This window comes from Primulina eburnea, chromosome 2 (assembly GCF_022965805.1).
Source record: "Primulina eburnea isolate SZY01 chromosome 2, ASM2296580v1, whole genome shotgun sequence".
Taxonomy (NCBI): Eukaryota; Viridiplantae; Streptophyta; class Magnoliopsida; order Lamiales; family Gesneriaceae; genus Primulina; species Primulina eburnea.
In genome coordinates this window covers 40,341,546-40,358,302 of record NC_133102.1, presented here as the reverse complement: position 1 = coordinate 40,358,302, position 16,757 = coordinate 40,341,546, and the positions used below count along the sequence as shown (strand labels likewise).

Sequence of the window (16,757 nt, the reverse complement as noted above, 5' to 3'; positions counted from 1 at the left end):
TATTGATTTATCATCACTATATTATACGTTATTCGATATCTTATCCAATGAGACAAACGATATCTAACTTTCGACATGTTATTTGATGTCCAATTGACATTTGAGAAAATGTATTAGGATATAAGTTGTCACATATCTCACGAGTTCGAAATTTGGTATACGATTTTTCTAGGGAATTTCTCCGGCATGGGTAGTTGATGACATCTTGTTTTATGTTCAATTTAGTGTACTATAAATATAAAATTTGCAATAGAGATGAATGCATTGTATTTTCTAAAAGGATTCTTCTATTTTACTCCCAAAATTTAACTCATCTATACTCTACGATAGATCTCAATTTACTAAATTATTTTCATTTTTTTCTCTTATCTAATCTCTCTCATTTTTTCACTATTTTTCCTTCTAAAATTTAATTAGTTCTCAATTTTTTGTTAAATTAAACTTAAAATTAAGCATTTAATGAAATAAAAATAATAATATCATTTTACTTTTATAGATTATCAGATATGTGCAAATTTTATTATTATATCATATTTTATTAGTAAATCAAATATTGTAATGATGTCTTGCAAATGTCGTCTTTCAAGAATGTGCACAAGTAGACTGAGATTCGAGAGAAAAGACAACAAATATCTTTCCTAGAGTATACCTCTCACAATATTTCAGTGAAAAACATGTTTAACACAAAAATTGATCATTCGAAAAATATCAATTCACATCACCCTAAACTTTGCCTACTCTGTAATATCCCTGAGATGAGCTACTTAAACACCTGGCTGTAGTATTCAGCATTTGGAGCGATATACATATGATACAATATTTGAACGTTATCTTTATAATTGTTTATTTGTTTTGAAATTTTAGTATATTATATAAAAAAAAATTGTGATAGCATTTTTAGGAATCGTGGAAGATAATTCAATGGGTGCAAAAAAAATTATAGTACACGAGGATTTTTAGAAAAATATTGTATTTTTAGTTTTATATAATATAGTTATTAAATATTAAGTTTTTAATGTTAAATTCTACGAGAAATTGGGGAAAAATACCTAAAATTCAAACTTTTTTTAAGTTCAGTCCCTACTCTATATTTTTTAACTCTGTACTCCCTAGTGAGATAATAAAGTACTTTCACCTCCCTTACCATTTGAAACACCCAAATCTTATTATCATCATAACCAACCAGTAAGGCAAACCTTATCATCAAATTTTTTTCCCAAAAAGAACAATTTGTGTACAAATTAGTTTGAACCATTTTTTAATATGAGTGTCGTGTTATCGTACTCTTGAGATGATATTTCCGTTGTATATGTTAAGCTGTACAACAAGTTCATGTTCATTGTACCACAATATAGCTTCCAAAGTACCACGTTTTTTGTCAAAGTGTACCATATTGTCGAAGATCTAGTACCACAAATTAAGGTAGATTTAATTAATATCATTAATCTATCAAATAACAGTAACTATATCATATTGGGGGAAGAGAAGAAAATTATTGTAATTGTGGAAATAAAATTGAATTAAAGGGGAAATAAGATAAAATATGAAGTAGGGAGTCAATTCAAAAAAAAAATTGTGTATTAGGAAATGAAAAATATAATATTATGACATAAAGACTTAATGTAAAATTGATTTTATGATCAGGGATTTTATCCAAAAGTGTCCCTAAATTCTACGTACCTACAAAATATAAAATATGAAAAATTAAAATAATTCTTTAATTTGAACTTAACCGAAGATTCGTACAACACGTACACGCCTGCCTCTCCCACAAAAGGGGCCAGTACAACCGGACACGTCTTTTCGGTGCATTGCTCACTAAATCATGTACATGTGGCATCACACTGGAGATTTCCGAATATATATTTCGTCTTCTTTTCCATACAAAGTGTACCCTGCAATTCGCAGTTATCTTTCCGGTTTCTCTACGCAGACACGTCTCCGCAATTTACAGACCCGGCCATTGAAAGTATGTCGCCGAAGAATCAGCGGAAAGGAGCTGGTCAAGAATATTACATGAAGGAGAGGTGCGTCTCGGAGATGTCGCCTTCGTTTAACGTCAGAGATGGTGGCGGAGGGGCGTTGGAGGTGTTGTCAAGGCCGAGGAGTGTGCCGGATATTCTGGATGGAAAAAGAGTCACAGGGCTCAGATTTGAGGACGTGGCGTCGAAAGGAAAGCCGTCGAAGCCTACGAAATTGCTGTTGAAAGTGACGATAGAGAGGATCCTCGGCCCCGTGCAGGTGGTGATGTCGCCTGAGGCGTCGGTCAAGGACTTGATTTCTGCGGTGCTGCTGCTGTATGTTAAGGAGGGGCGGCGGCCACTGCTGCCGTCCACCGACGCGGCCGACTTCGAGCTCCATTATTCCCAGTTTTCCTTGGAAAGTTAGTATCATCAACTTAATTTCGTTCGTAATTTGTTTTATTAACTTTAGGATTGATGAGATCTTTTTCTCCTTATTTTTTTTTTAAAAAAATAAAAATAAATAAGGAGAAAGATATGAATATATATTTTTTCTTTATAATAATATTTCAAAAGATATTATCCTAAATTTAAATACACGAAATTCTTTTTTTTTAAAGATTACAGTCAATAACTCTATTATATTATATTTAAAAACAAAACAAAAAATAGTGTATTTTTTAAAACTGTCAGACGACTCTTGTGTTCATTTCAACCAAATTCCTTTGTATATCTTGCGGATTTATTCATTAGGGCATTCATATTATTTATAATTATCCAATTTATTTGATTAAATCTTTTTTATTTATTTTTCAATACAATTTCTATTCTCTTTTTTAACTTGTACTTTTTAAGATTTGATAGTTTCTTAGGTAATTTCTTTTCTAATTTTCCCACGACAAGTTTAACATGAACTTGAAAATAACATTACGGTGCATATAGGTTTAAAGGTGGAAGAGAAGCTAATTGCATTGGGGTCAAGAAATTTCTTTCTGTGCCGGAACACGGCGGCAGGAATTGGTGGCGCACCGCCCACCTCAAGCTGTTCAAGGGCGGCCAAGAAACAAGGACTACCTTGGCTCAAATTCATGGATTTCAATTTTTAATTAGTCAATTACATATATACACTCAATTTTGAGACAACAATTTTTAATTTCCTATCTCAATAGCGCTCGATTTAAGGAAATATGATAGTCTAGTTATTAATTAGGACACGCCTCTCACTTTTACGAGGCCCCGACATTGTACAAATGTCAAAAAATTATTGTCACTTGGATATTTCTATGATTGTGCCATGGCTGTATTATACACATAATTTGATCAAATTATTTAGTCAGAATCTTTGTATCACATATTTAGAGTAAAGAATAAATTACATTATCAAGTGAATTATTTTTTAATAAATTCGACTGATTGTGGTCTATTTGATAAAAATAAAAACACTTAAATTTATCCCAACAAAAAAGAGAGTCAAGAATCGTGTCTTCTATTTTTCAAACCAAATAACTGAGGAATACCACCAGGAAATCAATGAAAAAATTGTGCAGCCTAAATGTTGTACTAAAATAACAATACAACAAACAAAATTTGACTACCGAAAGGTGGAGTCGGAAAGCACTGGCCTCTTCCACTTCATTTTTAAAAAAATTATCCAGCACTTCAATCTTCATTTCTCTACGTAAAATTTGAAGCTCCCCACTCTTCATACCAATAGACTAACAAACTTTGCAACTTAATATTACACAAATCAAATGTGGTTTTTTCTTCCTGGGGTAATTGGGAAGCGGAAATTACGATCCTGGGAACGATTGCGGAGAGTTTACATGGACAGCGGACGGAGAAGCATGATTCTCTTCAGACTCAGTTATGACATTTCCGATTACGGCATTCGGAGGAGCGGTCGGCACGGAGGTAGCCACTGGGACGCCACGGCTAATTGGCCTGGCCTTCGGAAGCTCCTTTGTATTCTGTTTGAAGGTCGCGACCACTAGCTGCAAAGTATGTTAAATTTTGGATCAATGTCGACAAATTAATATTTAAAATTCCGACCAATCAAAATCTTAGATAGCTGAAAAAATACATTGAATTAAACCAAAAATATGTGGACCAGAAATTAAAAGAGTAAAGCCAACGCTAATTCTAAGAATATATACTCAACAGACAAAAAGCACACTGCATTCATGTCACGGAAAAAAGTAAGTATCACGCAAAACCATCGACACGAGAATTTCAACAACCAATTTTAAAATAAGTCGTCCAAGTCATTGGTATTTGTTGCCATGACCTCAGTCCTGTCACTCGGTTTGATGTCAACATTTTTCAATATCACGTCAATATTTATTTAACTATCACATAAATGTCGGCGACTGTCATTAATGATGGGGTCAGCTAAATAAATTGAACACACATTTGTTGAAATTTATGGAAGACGAGATTGAAAATTGCAGACGAAAGGAAGATGCATTTTTTTCCTTACATGGTTTCACACTCGAAACTCAGCTATAAATAGGTGCCTCTTCCCCTCATTTCAAATCATCCCTTCTTCGAGTTTTCTATCATCTTATAAGCATTTGAGTGCTTAGTTCTATAATATTTCTGATGTGTTTTGTTCTCCTGTATTAAGAGATTGTGTTCTCTTTGGAAACACAGTGAGCGAGTTGTACACCACAAAATATTATAGTGGAATTCTTTTCATCTTGTCCGTGGTTTTTTACCCTAATAATTTTTAGGGGTTTTCACGTAAATCTCGGTTTTATTCTTTATTTTCGAGTTTATTATCTCAAATTACCGCGTGCGACCAACAAGTGGTATTAGAGCCTTGGTTTAAAATTTCTTAAAATTCTTAGTATGCTCTGTGGTTGTAGCCTAGACTGATCTTCCATATCAGAAAAGATTTTTTTTATTAAGGCGGGATTAATTTTGTCCAGTCTACTAAATTGTTGTAGACATAATTGCGGGAAGGTACGAGATAACAAAGTTCAACAGAAGCAATTTTATGTTGTAGAAATAAAGATACAAGCAGTTTTAAGAAAGGAGAATTGCTTGACGGCTATTGGAGATAGACCGGTGGAAATTACGGACGATAGAAAGTGGAATGAGATGAATGATAATGATGTTACCAATTTATACTTGACTATAACAGACGAAGTTTTGTCAAGTATCTCTGAGATAAAAACAGCAAAAGTTATCTATGATACCCTGAGAAAAATGTACGAGATCAAGTCATTACACAACATGATTTTTCCTAAAGAGAAGACTTTATACTCTTTGGATGACGGAATCCTCATCGATGACCGACCATATTAACACACTAAATACTCTATTTTCCCAACTCACTTCCATGGGGCATAAAATAGGGGAAAATCAACGTGCAGAGCTTTTACTTCAAAGTCTACCAGATTCATATGATCAACTTATCATCAACATAACCAACAATATTCTTGTGAGCTTTCTAAAATTCGACAATGTCTTAACTGCGGTTCTCGGTGAAGAAATCCGGTGCAAGAATAAGAAAGATAGGTTAGTAACTTCGAAGCAGGCAGAAACTTTGCCGATGATAAAAGAAAGATTTATGGACCGTGACTCCAGTGAGAGCCAAAGACGAGGTAGATCAAAGTCGAGAAGTAAAAAGAAAAATATTTACTGCTTTAAATGTGGCGGTAAAGAGCACTTCAAGTAAGAGTGTACGAGTATCGAAAAAGGTTCTCAAGGAAATGTGGACAATACTTCAGACAGTGGTGAAATATTATTCAGTGAATTAGCAACAGTTGTAGAAGGCAGACACAAATTTTGTAACACATCGATTATGGATTCAAGAGAAACGTGGTACATGACGTCTCGGAGAGAATGGTTTGATCATTTTGAACAGTATAAGGAGGATCTGTATTCATGGAAAACGATCATGCCTTGGAAATCGCTGAGGTCAGTACTATCAAAATTAAAATGTTTGATGGCTCCATTCGCACCATACAGGAGGTACAACATGTGAAGGGACTGACGAAAAATCTTTTGTCCTTGGGGCAATTGGATGACATCGGGTGCAAAACACGTATCGAGAACGAGATCATGAAAATTGTGAAGGGTGCGCTTGTGGTTATGAAGACGAAAAAATTTGCTGCAAATCTGTATGTACTTTTGGGATAAACACAAAAAGAGGTGGAACTAGCTATAACATCAATTGGTTCAGTAGAAGAATTAATAGTGTTATGACATAGAAAGCTCGGGCATATGTCAGAACGAGGGTTGAAAATTCTCTCAGAACGGAAGTTGCTGCCGGAACTTACAAAAGCGTCACTAACTTTTTGTGAGCATTCCAGTAAACAACAGAGATTAAAGTTTGACATTTCTACTTCCAAGAGAAAAAACATATTGGAGCTGATTCATTCAGATGTTTGGCAAGCACCACTTGTATCTTTAGGAGGAGCGAGATACTTTTTTGTTCATTGATGACTTCTCGAGGAGATGTTAGGTGTATCCAATCAAGAAGAAATCAGACGCTTTTCAGATCTTCAAAGATTTCAAAGCGCGGGTTGAACTTGATTCTGAAAAGAAAATCAAGTGTTTGAGCATTGAAAATAGAGGAGAATATAACAATGAGGAGTTTGATGCATTTTTGTTGGAACATTTCATGTTCTCAATCTTGATTTTGATGTTAACAAAACTTGTTATTGTATTTCTAACATATTTACTCAAGTATGAAGTTGCAAACACAAGAAGCAAGCTGAAGCTGAATTCTGCACAAACTGAATTTCTGGCAAGCTTTGGTTTTTTGATGATATCTCTCAACTGGATGATCCAAATGACAATCCGCCAACTGGACTGATTAGAAAACTTAATTTGAGACACGTGTATTTCATGTCAATTGGGCAAGTTCAGATGTTATCATGGTCTAACTGATCGCTGAAGTACCGAACTGATTGCACGAAAACAGCAATCAGTTGGGTATGAGCAGTTGTGGTATTTTGGTCATATCTCTCAGCTCAATTATTGAAATGAAGTGATTCAGTATGCGTTGGAAAGATAAGACGATGATCTACAAATCATCTTCAGAAGTCAAAGTCTGAATCGAAGCTTAAGATGCTGATAAATGACGATGAAGTAACTGGTTCTGCACAAATTGAAATCAGCCTAGCTGATTTCAGCACACCAGCTGAAACTGAACTGAACCAGAACAGCTGAAGACCAGTTGAACCAGATCAGTTGAATTAAACCAACTAAACTGAACCAGACCAGCTGAAGACCAGTTGAACCAGACCAGCTGAACCGAACCGAACCAGCTAAACTGAACCAGACCAAGTGAACCAGCTGAACTGAACCGAACCAACACCTGACCAACTGAACTGAACTGAACTGAACTAGCTGCTGACCAGTTGAGTTGACTAGAGTTGACCAATTGACCAGTCGGGAAAATGCCCAACAAGATGAATTTGACTGTTGCAATTTCAAAAACAGTACAGAAACTTTTCAAACGGTCATATTCTTGTGGATAACGTATATATCATTGTTGGGCTTATAAATACAACATCTTGAAGATCAAACAAGAGCTTTTGAAGTGGATTCAAAGCATGGACAGTTAGCATGAAGAAATCAACTAGTTGAGTGCACAAGCCTTTGTGTGAGGATACATTTGAGATGTACACGGTAAAGGATAATTTCCTCTCATACAATCACTCACATATATACAAGAGAGTTGAACTTCAAAGTTTAGTTGAGTGAGTCTTGCACAAAGACAATAAACTTGTATATGTAGTCTTTGCATATGAGACATTAAACAATGTGCTGATTGTGAGGTGCTGCTTACAATCTTGAGTGCTAGTAGTTCAGTTTAGGCAGTGGGTAAGTCCTAGCTGAGTAGGTTTATACAAAGAGTTGTATAAATCAAAGTTTTCTAGTGAATATCCTTCTCAAGGGGAAGAAGGGGTGCCGTAGGAGCATTTGAAGTCTCTGAGCATCCATAAACAAATTTGTGTCTATTTGTTTATTGCATTTACTTATCATTTTCATTGTTTTAAAGAAGCATTATTGAAGCATTTTATGTGTTCTTCAAATACCAAAATATTGCATACCAAGTGTTTGATAAAATGCTTCAACTAAAATATTTTTACTCATTCAACTTGCATATATTTTAAATGTTTACAAAATATTTAATCAGTTTCTACGAAGATTTATTTCGAGGGTTTTCCGCTTGATTTCATATCAAACATGATTTAATTCATCAGTATTCAACATTTCAAGAACCGAGCTATTGTAGTTCAACGATGATCCCCCTAACCGATCCCAACAATTTTGTCAACATGAGGGTAACAAAAGACAATTCATGACGGCTTACACACCTCAGCAGAATAGAGTGGCGGAGCGGATAAACAGAACCTTGTTGGACAGAACAAGAGCCATGTTGAGGACTGCAGGTCTAGACAAGTCATTTTGGGCAGAAGCAGTCAAAATCGCTTGTTATATTATCAATCGTTCTCATTCAGTGGCGATTGATCTGAAGACTCCGATAGATATGTGGATCAGGAAGCCGACATATTATTCTCATTTTCATACATTTGGAAGTCCTGTGTAGTTTATGTACAATGCGCAAAAAGATCGAAGTTGGATTCTAAATCCAGAAAATGTATCTTGTGTTATGCTGATGGAGTAAAGAGATTTCGCTTGTGGGATCCTACTGTACACAAGCTTGTCATCTGTAGAGATGTTGGGGGTGTATTCAATGTAAGAGATTTATTGATTTTTAATGACTTTTGTATATTTTAAAAGTCTAGATATATTCAATTAAGACTTTTACATACTCTATAGAAGTCTAGTGATATTCAAATAAACATTCATGGAGTTTTAAAAAGCCAAGTGATATTCAACAAAGACTTTAATTAAAATTCTATAAAAGTCCAGATGTATTCAAATTTTCAATAGACTTTTAATAACTTTCATGGAATGTAATTAACATACCAAACATTAAAGCCTAAGATACAATTATAAATTGTCAACAATTGTATTTGATTCACCCAAAGATTTGAATGGATTTTTTAAAACTTCTAACTAATACACAATTATTTATTTATCTCTATACTGTTTCGCATCACCTCTCCCTTCTTATCTTCTCTCCTATTCTTCTCCCTCTCATCTATCTTCATCACTCTCTAAATTTTTGAACTTGTGATCATATATATTAATAATAATATAATAATATATATATTCATATGTTCTTTTCAAATATTTCAGTAGTTGGCCGATTGGTTATTTAATAATTTTTTATTTTAATATCATAAGAAATTTTGAATTCTAAAATTGATTTTATGATTTATAACAAATTTGTAATCTTCAATAATAATAAAAGATTATCCAAAAAAATGTCGATTAATTCTTATTAACTGAATCCTCGCAACAACTATGATTTTTTAAATTATTTTTAGAATTTTCAATTAATATGTAAGTTATAAAATTTTATACAAAATTATATCAACACAATGCTAAATAATATTCTTTTCACATGTATATTATCAATGCAAAAATAAGGTTACACATTAATCAATTGATGTATTTTAAAAAGTTTACAAACATGCATACAGACCCACATATATACACATATAATGATTAAATGATTTAACTTTAAAATAAGTAAATTTATTTATTAATATAAATATTGAAAAAAAATTTCAAACTGAATATGTTATGTATGTCTATTAATTATTGGTTCAAAGAAATTAATAAAAAATAATATGTTATAATTAAGTGCAAAATGTATATAATTCTATTAAAAAAATTCACAAAAGGCTATAAAAATCTTCCAAAAAAGCAACATAAATTCACATAAATTTGTTTATAAATCTGTGAGATTCTGTAAAAGTCCATAAAAATCTATCAAATCCATTAAAGCCTATCATATGAAAAAGTCATTAAAACTCTAAATTGAATACACCCCGCGTTATCTTCGAGGAAGATAAAGTAGAGGGACACAAAGGCACACTGAATTCAGAAACTACTATATTTCAGTGGAAATTAAGACGGACTGAAAGTCAAATTTCTTGTGAAGCAGTAACAAAGCACGAAAAACAAGAGCATGTTTATCTAAAGTTTCCAATGTGAGGCAGTCAACTCGAGACAGAAGACTACCAGGTTGACTTTCAGATTATGTCATTGAAAGCAATATTGCATATTGTCTACTATCAGATAATGGTGAGCCATCGAGTTTCCACGAGGCTACTCAAAGCTCGGATGTATCCTTGTGGATGATAGCAATGCAAGAAGAGTTGAAGGCATTAGACAAGAATAAAACTTGGGACTTGTTACACTACCACAAGGAGGAAAGCCATTGGAAACAGATGGGTCTATAAGATCACGCGTGATGACAATAACTAAGTGGAGTGGTATCGTGCTAGATTGGTAATAAAAAAGTATACTCAAAAAGAAGGCATTGACTTCAATGAAATATTTTCTCTTGTGGTTCGGCTTACAACAGTCAGAGTGGTGCTGGCATTGTGTGCGGTGTTTGACCTACATCTAGAACAGCTAGATATGAAAACAACGTTTCTTCATGGAGATCTTGAAGAAAATCTATATGCTCCAGCCAGAAGGTTTTGCAGGAAAAAAGAAAAGAGAACTTGGTTTGCAGGTTGAACAAATCTCTGTACGGTCTCAAACAGGTGTCGAGGTGTTGGTACAAGAGATTTGATTCTTATATCATGAGTCTTGGATACAACACACTGAGTGCAGACCCTTTTACATATTTCAAGAGGCCTGGTGATGATTATATTATTTTGTTATTGTATGTGGACGACATGTTGATAGCAGACCCAGACAAAGATCAGGTCCAATGATTGAAGGCACGGTTGTCTGAGAATTTGATATGAAAGACTTGATACCAGCAAACAAGATTCTAGAGATGTAAGTTCACCTAGACAGAAGTAACAGAAAGATTTGGTTTTCTCATAAAAATTATTTGAAGAAAATCTTGGAATGCTTCAACATGCAAGATAGTAAGCCAATTTCGACCCCTCTTCCTGTTAACTTCAAGTTATCGTTTGAGATATGTTTTAGCAATGAAGCAAAGAGGATTGTGATGTCTCGAGTACCATAAGCATCAGCAGTGGGAAGTTCGATATTCGCTATGATCTGTACAAGATCGGACATTGCTCAAGCAGTAGGAGCAGTTAGTCGGTTTATGGCGAATCCAAGACGAGAGCATTGGAGCATTGTTAAGAAGATCCTTAGATATATTAAGGGTACCTCAAATGCTGCATTATGTTATGGAGGATCGGATTTTACACTCAAGGGTTATGTCGATTCAGATTATGCAGGTGATCTTGATAAGAGGAAATCTACTACCGGTTATGTATTTACACTTGCGAAGGGGAGCAGTAAGCTGGGTTTCAAAACTGCAAACAGTTGTGGCATTATGTACGACGGAAGCAGAATATATGACAGCTACTCAAACTTGCAAGTAGACAATATTGATTAAAAGGTTATTGGAGAAAATCAGACAAAAACAAGAGAATGTTCCTTTGTTTTGTGATAGTCTGAGTGTCTTGCACATCGCAAGGAATACAGCCTTTCATTCCAGGACGAAACACATTCGAGTCCAATTTCACTTTGTACGGGAAGTAGTAGAAGAATGAAGCGTGAATATGCAGAAGATACATACAAAAGATAACATAGCTTATTTTCTGACCAAGACAATGAACACTGATAAGTTTGAGCGGTGTAGATCCTCAAGTGGCCTAGCAAAAATGTAAGCACCAGAGAATGACAAGATTGAAAAGATGTGTAGAGATGTGTTTGATTCTCAATCAAATCTCTAAGTGGGAGAAATGTCGGCAAATGTCATTAATGATGGGGTCAGCTAAATAAATTGAACACGCATTTGTTGAAATTTATGGAAGACAAGATATGAAAATTGCAGACGAAAGGAAGATGCGTTTTTTCCTTACGCGATTTCACATCCGAAACTCAGCTATAAATAGGTCCATCTTCCCCTCATTTCAAATCATCCATTCTTCGAGTTTTCTATCATCTTATAAGCATTTGAGTGCTTACTTCTATAATATTTGTGAGGTGTTTTGTTCTCTTGTATTAAGAGATTGTATGTTCTCTTTGGAAACACATTGAGTGAGTTGTACAACACAAAATATTATAGTGGAATTCTTTTTATCTTGTCCTGTGGTTCTTTACCCTAATAATTTTTAGGAGTTTTCCACGTAAATCTCGGTGTCCAGTTTATTTTTTATTTTCGGGTTTATTATGTCAAATTACCGCACGTTGGACCAACAATAAACACTTCGACGAAATAAAGCTTAAAGCAGAAAAAAAAAAGGTCAAATTTATTATATCAAAATCAAACTTGGAATGCTTGATGAATTAAAGCTTAAAACGAGATAAGTTAATGGAGCAAAAAAAGTTATTTTTCCGGTGGTCGACTTCATCAAAAGATTTTAGAAAAGATGTTATGTATAATTTCTTCGAAATATTGCAGTTTCAGCCAGAAATGTGTGCACATTCTTGTGTGCATGAATTATAGAGAATTGCACGCGCTTACAGAGAGAAACAGAGCTTACTTGAGTGGGGACAGCAGCAATGAGCCAGCCCCCCACGACGCCACCGAAGATACGCCCATCAGGATTTGCCAGCTGAATGCTCAACCGAGCAAGTCTTCGTCCCCCAAGCCCCCGTTCGGTGTAGATATGCGAGCCACTCAAACTAACAATATCAAAGCGGCCCTAAAAAAGAGCAAAATTAAGATATAGAAGACATGGTGGAGTGCTAATTTTTTTTTTTTTTTCAATATAAGTCATTTTTTACTGTAATATTGATATGACATAGAAAGTGTAATCAATGGTCGTCGCTACATCAGTTTTTTCGTTGACAAATAATCATTTTTCGGTATCATGTCAAAGATAAAAAAAGATTAAAAGAGAAAAATATGAAGTAGTAAACCAAAACTGCAAAATAACCAAATAATGAAGAATATACAAAATACAAAGATCAAAATATGCCAAATTTTCTTTCCAAAATATCTTATGCATATCACATAGTGTTTGTACAATATAGAGATGTCTAAATGGATATGAAAACAATGATTCTACCTCGTATTTGACAGTGGCTCCAAGTGGACCAGGTTGCAGAATCTCTGCAATGGAAACAGCACCCGAAGCTGAAAGCACACAGATGGAATCAGAAGCTCTTTGGCTTTGAGAGACGGACCAAATCTTCTGAGCAATGTTCTGTAATCATCATAAATCACAGTCCAAACAACTATTATTTAAAAATCATATTAATCTTGATTGGTTAATTGTACCACATTAATTAATTAATTAATTATTTAATATTACCTCTCCTGTTGGGATAATCATCGTATAAGGTGTGAAGTTGCTCCCAGCTGCGGCGCTTACAGCCATTCCTCCTTCAAAGTCATAATTATACATCTTATGGAACAGTACCGTATGTATTGAAACGTTGTACGTAAATCATGTCTAAAAGATTTTGTAGAAAATTGTGTATCTATACAATAAACCATAACAACCTCTGAAAAACCGGAGGAAAAAACATGGATTTCGAAGAAAACAAATCAACAAAATAAATATCAGATCCACAAAAACATAAATATAAGAGAAATTGCATTTCTTGCTATATATGTTTGTTATGTTGTAATTTTGATATTTTATTTTATTAAATTTCAATCGTAGTCTATTATCTTTGGTTCTTTTGGAATCAATTTTAATAATTTTGGATGTGGCGTTGATGTGACATCAATGCGATGATGACATGTGTATTGTCATTAGTACTCCCGATGAAAAAAGATTAAAATTGTTATAAAATAAAAGATAAATGACTAAAACAAAGAGTATCAAAATCACAAACATAACTATACAAACCCTGAATATAAATATTTTTTTCAAAAAAATCTTCCCATGAAAAACATAGGTAATTTGAAATTTCAATAGTTTTTAAACTTCTAAGCAAGGTTCACAAAAATTATTTCAATTTCGCATAGTTTTATTTTCCAATTATTAGGCCATATATTTTATTTTAGTGCAGATTTTGCACTAAAATAACACAATGTTTGCACTAAATATAAAATGTCTTCAACTCATCCATTCCAAACTCAACACCAAAAAAATATTCTCTAAATATTACCTACAATTTTATTTTCAATAATTATTTTATTCCATAAAATATACATACAAAAATGTATTAAAATAAATTATTCTTAATAAGTCTACGCAATTACTTCAATGAAAACAATTTTAAATAACTATTTTAATTTATTTAAACAAATAATTTAATTTAATAACTAAATAAACTATTAGTATAATAAGTAGTTACCAACTTGCAAAATTTTATAACAAGCATTATACATATTTTAATTAAAAAAATTCATAAAATAACAATTAATTTAACTATTTATTAGATAAATGAATTATTCAAAATTTTAAATTTACTAATTTAGAAGATAATTAGAATGAATTAATTTCTCTTGAAAAAATAAAACAGAAAATGACATGTAATAAAATTAAGAGTAGGTCTCATGTGAGACCGTCTCACGGATATCAATCTGTGAGACGGGTCAACCCTACCCATATTCACCAAAAAAATAGTACTCTTAGCATAAAAAGCAATACTATTTCATGGATTACCCAAATAAAGATCCGTCTCACAAAATTTGACCCGTGAGACCGTCTCACACAAGTTTTTGCCTAAAATTAAAACCATTTCTATAACACCACCTTATTTTGATTAGGCATTTGTTATACGGTTACAATTAGGTCCATGAAATGAATTTTTGTCATAAAATATAATATATTTTTTTAAGACAATAATTTCTTTTATTTTATTTCACATGGACTTTGACTTGGTATGCTTTATATCCATTTAAAAATTACATGTAATTTAAATTTAAAAAAATAAAATAATTTACAATTTTTAGGAATAAAAATAGGCAAAAACTTGTGTGTATTTTGTGAGAGGGATCTTTTATTTAGGTCATCCATGAAAAAATATTATTTTTTATGCTAAGATTATTACTTTTTATTGTGAATATTGGTAAGTTGATCCATCTCACGTATAAAAATTCGATTGTCTAACAAAAACTTACTTGAAAAAAAAAAATACATATACGTCCATTCGTATTCCAGTTTGTTAAAAAAATGAAGTCTTAAATCAACAGAAATGATACCAAAAGATGCGGCCAGCGTCTGCCATTTCCCGGTGCCCCTTGGGCGACCTCGCCCCCTCTTCTGCTGAGTCGCCAAATATTCCGGCGTCAATACCAGTTCCTGATGCCCAAGGTCCTCTGCATCCTTCCTTGGCCTCCCTCTCTTCCTTCTCTCCTTAAACTCACCGCCACCGCTGCTGCCGTTTTCAACGTCAACAATCACCCCAATATTCTCATCGTCCACATCGTTCGTCCTCTCAACCATGTTTACGACCATATCAGCGGCATTTTCTTCCCCTGGACTCACCGGAATCTCCGGCTCTACAAGGTCCGAATCGGGGAGCGGAACACTGGTATCGATTTCCTCCTCCATTATTGACAACTCATGATCCCTACAAATATAAATAAATCAAACTCCAATTAGTAAAAAAATAGAAAACAAAAAAAAGAAGAAGAAGATTTGATGCACATAAATGTATTGGAGAATGTTGCTTTTCATGCTTGTGAAATCTCACACACATGTACGTGAATATACGTACATTTACGCTGTATGTATATGAAGAGAGTGGCAGATTGGAGAAGGAAGTCTTTCTTTGTCTGGTTGAAGAGAGATTTGTGAGGTTTTTAGAATTTTGGTGAACTTTTCAGTCCAAATGATGAGAATTTGATAATTAAAAAACGGCTGTATACGCTTTTTATGGAGAGGATTTTGAGTGAATTACAAGAATACCATCATAGCCTCTTCATTTTTGTCGTCGAATATATTTTTTTTAAAAAAATTGGGAACCTTTTAATATGGAGTAATTACTAATTAATAATCGGGATATTTTAAATCTTTTAGATTTGAAAAGGAAGAAAATATTTATTTTCAGAATAAAAAAATATTATCATTATTGAAATATTATTGTTTCTTTGACAAAATGGAAAACAAAATCATAGAGTGCTGTAATTTTCCTGTCTTTCTTTATTTGTATTAATTTATTTTGTGTATCAATTATGAAATAGAAGAACTCGAAATCTCGTATAGATATTACTGTAAAAGTTGGAATAAAATAATCTATTCGAATTACGTCGATATTACTTAAATTATTGCGACAACGGTGAATTAATTTATTTAATTTTGTCGCTGTCCCGAAGATAAAATCGAATTAAATGTAATATATATGTCAATAAATCACCAACAAAATAGGGATAAAAGTAGTATATAATGTATAAATAACATTTAAATTGATTTTTTCTTTATTTGTAGTGAATTGTGCCATCTATGAAGTGTTGTTACTCACATTTTATTTTAGTATTTTTGTTTTTAAAATGAAAATAATATTCTTAAATTTTTTTCTAATTTTTTTAGCAGTTACAATCTTCTAAAAAACTATTTGATTCTCATATATTTCTTGTATACCATTTAATTTCTCAATTTCCTGTAATTATTCTTCCCCAATTCATTTAATTTGATATACGGCCGATTTATGTGCACTAATGTATTTTTTTAAATCAATTATATTTTCGATACTCCTGTCCTTGTAAAAGTAGGTATCTTGTGAGACGGTCTCACGAATCTTTATTTGTGAGACGGGTCAACTCTACCGATATTCACAATAAAAAATAATACTTTTAGCATAAAAAATAATATTTTTTTATGGATGACC

General features: G+C 33.1%; 2 protein-coding genes across 2 annotated transcripts; one reads left to right on the top strand and one right to left on the bottom strand.

The window, feature by feature from the left end:
- The first annotated feature begins 1,869 nt into the window (after positions 1–1,869).
- On the top strand, positions 1,870–3,114 carry LOC140824705 (uncharacterized protein At4g22758-like). Its single transcript, XM_073186250.1, has 2 exons — positions 1,870–2,383; positions 2,904–3,114. The coding sequence occupies exons 1-2, from the start codon at positions 1,972–1,974 to the stop codon at positions 3,065–3,067; spliced, it is 576 nt and encodes a 191-aa protein (XP_073042351.1). The 5' UTR covers positions 1,870–1,971; the 3' UTR covers positions 3,068–3,114.
- A 332-nt stretch (positions 3,115–3,446) lies between these two features.
- LOC140824704 (AT-hook motif nuclear-localized protein 11-like) lies at positions 3,447–15,754 on the bottom strand. Its single transcript, XM_073186249.1, has 6 exons — positions 15,648–15,754; positions 15,130–15,500; positions 13,286–13,356; positions 13,040–13,177; positions 12,512–12,673; positions 3,447–3,952 (listed from the first exon to the last, which is right to left on the bottom strand). Coding segments are annotated over exons 1-6 (945 nt in total). The 5' UTR covers positions 15,650–15,754; the 3' UTR covers positions 3,447–3,751.
- Between the last annotated feature and the right edge of the window lie 1,003 nt (positions 15,755–16,757).

What these genes read in the sequence shown, in the direction of transcription:
- LOC140824704 (XM_073186249.1), bottom strand. An exon ending in TGATTATCCCAACAGGAGAG is followed by an intron (nt 13,178 to 13,285) that starts GTAATATTAAAT and finishes TGATGATTACAG; the next exon opens with AACATTGCTCAGAAGATTTG. An exon ending in TTGCTGCTGTCCCCACTCAA is followed by an intron (nt 3,953 to 12,511) that starts GTAAGCTCTGTT and finishes CATACTTTGCAG; the next exon opens with CTAGTGGTCGCGACCTTCAA.
- LOC140824705 (XM_073186250.1), top strand. Translation starts at nt 1,972, where the DNA reads ATGTCGCCGAAGAATCAGCGGAAAGGAGCTGGTCAAGAATATTACATG. An exon ending in TTCCCAGTTTTCCTTGGAAA is followed by an intron (nt 2,384 to 2,903) that starts GTTAGTATCATC and finishes CGGTGCATATAG; the next exon opens with GTTTAAAGGTGGAAGAGAAG.